This window comes from Eimeria necatrix, genomic scaffold (assembly GCF_000499385.1).
Source record: "Eimeria necatrix Houghton genomic scaffold, Enh_scaff98, whole genome shotgun sequence".
Classification (NCBI taxonomy): Eukaryota; Apicomplexa; class Conoidasida; order Eucoccidiorida; family Eimeriidae; genus Eimeria; species Eimeria necatrix.
Window position 1 is genome coordinate 13,244 of NW_013651807.1, and position 4,778 is coordinate 18,021.

At 48.2% G+C, this 4,778-nt stretch overlaps 1 protein-coding gene across 1 annotated transcript; it reads right to left on the bottom strand.

Moving 5' to 3' along the window:
- Positions 1-572: 572 nt before the first annotated feature.
- ENH_00085380 (hypothetical protein, conserved) lies at positions 573-3,374 on the bottom strand (the record flags this gene model as incomplete). Its single annotated transcript, XM_013577942.1, has 1 exon — positions 573-3,374. The coding sequence occupies one exon, from the start codon at positions 3,372-3,374 to the stop codon at positions 573-575; it is 2,802 nt and encodes a 933-aa protein (XP_013433396.1).
- Positions 3,375-4,778: the final 1,404 nt, after the last annotated feature.

The window sequence follows — 4,778 nt, forward strand, 5'->3', positions numbered from 1 at the left end:
CGATCTGCGCATTCTTTGGAAGCAATTGCAAATGCATCTCTCTCAGAGGAATCCTCCACAAAAAGACTTCTTTCGCTGGATCCCGTCTGCTTGCTTTTTCTCTGCAAACGAAAAGGGCGCATTGGAGTCTCCGCAGAATTTTTTTATAAAAGAGGGCTTCAAGGTACACTAAAACGCTGAAGAGAGCTCCGTAAAATTTTAAAAGCCTACCTGCTCATCTAGAAAGCTTGATGAGGCTTGAAGGCATCTTGAGTTGGCACCGGATGGCCAGAGTGCCCGCTCATTTATACTGGTAGTTGCTGTTAAGCTGCACCGGAGGGGAACGACGTCCGTAAATGGCGGCAAAATACTCTTTGCACAGTGACGTGAGTTGCTCTGCGCAGCAGCCTGAAATACCACAAAAACGATTGGAAAGAAGGCGGAAAACCAGCCTAAAAGCTCAAATGCCGAAGAGCATCAAGCGTACAGAAGTGCAGTTGAAAAATTACTTTTCGCTGCTGTAGAAACCTCGGCATCGAGATACAAAATTAATTAGCAACAGTCAATGGAGGACACAAGTAGGCCAGCCACACTTACACTGAGCAAGCGGTTTTGCCCACCCGGAGAAAAAAATGTGCGAGGTCTGTTTCCACGACCAGAGGCAACGGCATGCACGCGCTTGAGCCGGGAGCTGCCGGCATGGTGAAACGCCATGTCAATGCAGCCAGTTCATCGGGGTCTTCAGGCGGCAAAAGAGAAGGAACTTCCAAACTAACGGAGGATCCTTCAGATTTTGATTTCCAGGAGCGCATATCATGAGCGCTTTGTGGAATAGGAGATGAATCTATCATGGGTGTTGCCCAGGGTTTGTCATCGATCAGTGGCGGGGTTGCATCTAAGAAACTGTGCAGGAGATCAGCGTCGGTGACCTCAAGCCCTCCAGTGCATGTTACGAAATCTGTTTCTTTAAGGCGGAAGACGTCAGCGTCACACTTAGCTAATGGCGACAATGCAGCATTGTGGTGCATGCACGTGAGCAATTCACCGACATTCAAATGTTCCTTTCCCCAGAACTGAGGGCCTGGAATGCTTTGCCTTTCCCACTCTTCCCTGCTGTCTGTTGGAAGTGAAAGCCGAGGAGGAGATAGTTTTACTTTCCAACTGCTCTCGGTATTTACCAGGTCAAGTTTTTCGCCTTGCATACCCACAGAAGCTTCCGAAAAGTTTGCAGGAGCTGAGGCCTCTAATCCAGCTGAAGCTACTTGTGATGTGGTTGGCGCCGTTTGCGGCGTATAACCCCCGTGCCTAGCGAAGCACCTTTCGTTTGAATCTGTGTACTGGATTACGTTTTTTCGTTCTAAGACTTCCTGTTGGCTTGCTCTTCTAGCAGCCTCCTCTACCGGAGGCTGAGAGAGGTGCGGATGCTTCTGTTGATTTTTCAGGCTTGCCTTGTCCTTCATTTTGCTTTGAACGGGCTCTTCTCTCATCCCACGTAAACGAGCCCATGAACGCATTGCTGACAGGCGCTTTGCAATTCTGTTGCGAACAATGATTACAGCAACAGCTTGCTTAAATTTGGTGGTAAGCTCATGTTTCCACAGTTGTCTTAATGTGTCCTGCATTTCCCGTGAGCCGGGTTCAATGACCGGAGACAGATTGGTCTGTGAAGACGGGACAACGGGAGCTCCTAAAAATGAACAGCTACTGCGAATTCTATCTTGATGCTGCAACAGCTTAAGCAGCCGCTGAGTGTTCTCTGCCTTCTTAACTTGAATTTTCTGAATTGCGGTATCGGAAGGTAAAGCAGCACCTTTGACTGTATGCGTTCCAAGCTTTTGTGCTCTGAGGACTGCTACGAGATCTGCCCAGCGCTCATCAAGGCACTGCCTTGAAATAGTTTCGTCGCCCCACTTGCTGTTCTCAGGGCGTTTCACTGTGTTCGTCGTAGTGATAGAGTTGTTCTCTTCATTGACATTGCGCTCACGTTTAGATGAAGGCCGCTCAGAGCTTTGAGCAACGGAAATTTGCTTGGGCAGATCCTGTGGCATATCAACACACTGTGGAGCTGCTGAGTCAACGGCGCAATACTGTGGCCCTGGCTTCTCCTTTTCATTTGTATGAAGGCTCTCACAGCTTTCGAATTGTTTCAAGTTTTGATTGGGAGTGCCTTCTTCTGGTGCCTTTTCTCCATAGGAGTCTGCGGGCTCAGTCTCCCCCTGCGTTGACGCTGGCAGCTTAGTTAAGCTCTGTAGAGCCCTGCCAACGTTGCTAGAAGGTTTTTCAGGCTCGTTGCCAATCTCTGCAGGTATGCCCTTCCCTAGAAGCTCTACTCGATGAGGACTGGATTTACTGGCGAAGTACAACAACAATTCATCAGAGTACTCTGAACGAAGGTGGGGAGCAAATCGTAACCAAAGAGTTACAGGCGCTCGAGCTCCAATCATACCGCTCAACGGCTTTACAGAAAATGCACCACTTTTTCCTTTAAGTTCTACTGTGAACTTGATGGGCAACAACGTTGTAGCAGGAAGAACAAGGCGACGTTGTGCCACTGTCCCCAAGTGCGTTGGGCCAAAATCCACACTAGCCGCTATGGAAGATAGTAGAAAATCCTCTTGGTCATCATTTCTGTATGATTCATTGAAACTAGTGCTGGAAGGTACCATAGCATGCTGCTTGCTGGGCGTGCAGTGAGCTATTGCTTTCAGGTGAATCAGCTTCAGATACATCGGAGTCTGGGCACATGCGCTGCCGTCGTCTCTGTTTTTTTTAATTGGAGATGAGCTGTGTTCTGATGCCTTAGTGCAGAAGATTATTCGGATGAACTCTGATTGGGGAGCGCAAACAAGCGGGTTGAAGGAAATCTGTATCCGCTGCTGCATGCCGGAAGGAAGGAAAGACTTCTTGTGGGGAATCGACAGCGAGAAAGCAGAAGAAGATGGGGGTAGTATGCCAAAGGAAACAGTATAACTGCTAACATTTTGTAGCACTACGTCTCGCTGTAGCGGAGTTACGGCCTCGATTTTGTTGGGATCCTTGAAATCAACTTGAAACTCTACGCTTTCAGGTACAGCTCTCAGGATATCATTGTTGTCTTCATGTAAGGGCATCAACCCAACGGCCTCTGTCTGATTAAGAGCCAGCTTGCTGCGCTCTTGCCTTGCAGTGGATATTTCGCTTGCCGTAGCGGGTGGAAGCCGCTGTGCATTGTGCAGTTGAGTATGCACTGTGGTGGCGACTTTTGACCCATAGTGTCGCAAAAATGGTTGGTTAACCCGCGATGTTGCATTGTTGCGCTTTTTTGTAGGAGAATGCTTTGGTGGCTTAAGTGTAGGAGTCCCTTCCTCTTCCGGGACTTCAGGGGGACGGTCGGAGTCAGAGCTGGAACCTTCCATTGGGCTAATTCTGCGCCGCTGGTTCAATTTAAAAAGGCAATATTCTACGAAAGCTTAGAGACTATCACCATTACTTCAAAGCAGGATTACTAGAGGAACAACTGCGCTGTAAACGGAGGAGACGTATCATTGCGGTTTGCACTCCAGTGCGAGTAATAGGACAAATCCTGCTAGTGTGTGCTTGCAAAAAGATATCTTCATGACAGATAGTTTGCACAGTGTACTGGCATTCCAATGTATTTAGAACATCATTTATTGTTTTAATGGTTTATGCGTTTCAAAGACAGCTGAGTTTATTGCACCAAGCGTGTGCAGATGAGTGACAGCCCCAGGGACCACTCGATGCATCCAGCAAACAGCGTTTCGTCAAACTTCTTAGAAAAGGGTTCGGACTCGCCTAGCCAAAAAAAGAACTCTTAAGGATCGCAACTTGCATCCTTGGTGCCACAGCTTTCTGCTACGAAACTCATAGAATGTTCACGCCTTGAGACCGCTCATGTTGTACAGTAGGCCCAGAGGTATGCTTCTTCCAGGTTATACGCTGGCAAACTATGTTTGAGTCACAATATAATAATAGTCGGATAGATGTCTGTTGAGTTGATGCAAGAACTTCAGAGGAGCTTCTTACACGAATACAAAATGTCATGGCACGTTTGGGAGAGCGGCATGGGGTTTCTTCGTTACGGTGAGTTAACTCGACAGCAGAAACCACAGGGAGCCAAACAAACTAGTTGCTGAGAAATTTCAAGTCAGCATCAACAGAGAAACCTCAAAACCGTTCGATTTCTTCCTTCTACAAAACACCCGCTGCACTGGGAACTTTCCTATTACATGCAAGCATGCCTCCTGTTTGCTTGGACAGCAGAAATGCGTTTGAGGCTGTTGGACTCTTTTGCTGCCTCGCCTACAGTCTACCGTATGCTTGATCGTAATTATGTCCAAACATAAAGCCCTCAAGTGTACTTCTTTCAGCGTTTTTGAAGGCTAGTTTTTAACAGCAACGCCAAGGACAGCCGGGAGGCTGGCGAATGGAATGGCATGGCGCGACACATGGACTTAAACTAAGGGACCCAGCGAAGTTGAGCTAGGCCAACGGTCACTGCTTGTTTGCGGTGCGGGTTATCCGAGCGTTTGCTGCATCTGGGCTTGGAAAGAGACGGCGCTTCCCGCCCGTATTGCGGGCTTATGCGGCAAGGTTTGTCTATGTCTGCGGGCTTTCATGTGTACCTGGATTCGTGTTCTAATCGTGGGAGCGAGCCTTCGTAAAATGCAGCGTGAAAGAAGAAGAGTCTGAGTGTCCTTATTTCCACAAGAAAAGACGCGGAATGTTACTTGTTAAAAGCTCTTGACCCCGAACGGTTCCTCAGCCTGAATCCCTCCAAATGAGGGCTGCTCGTCTGTTCG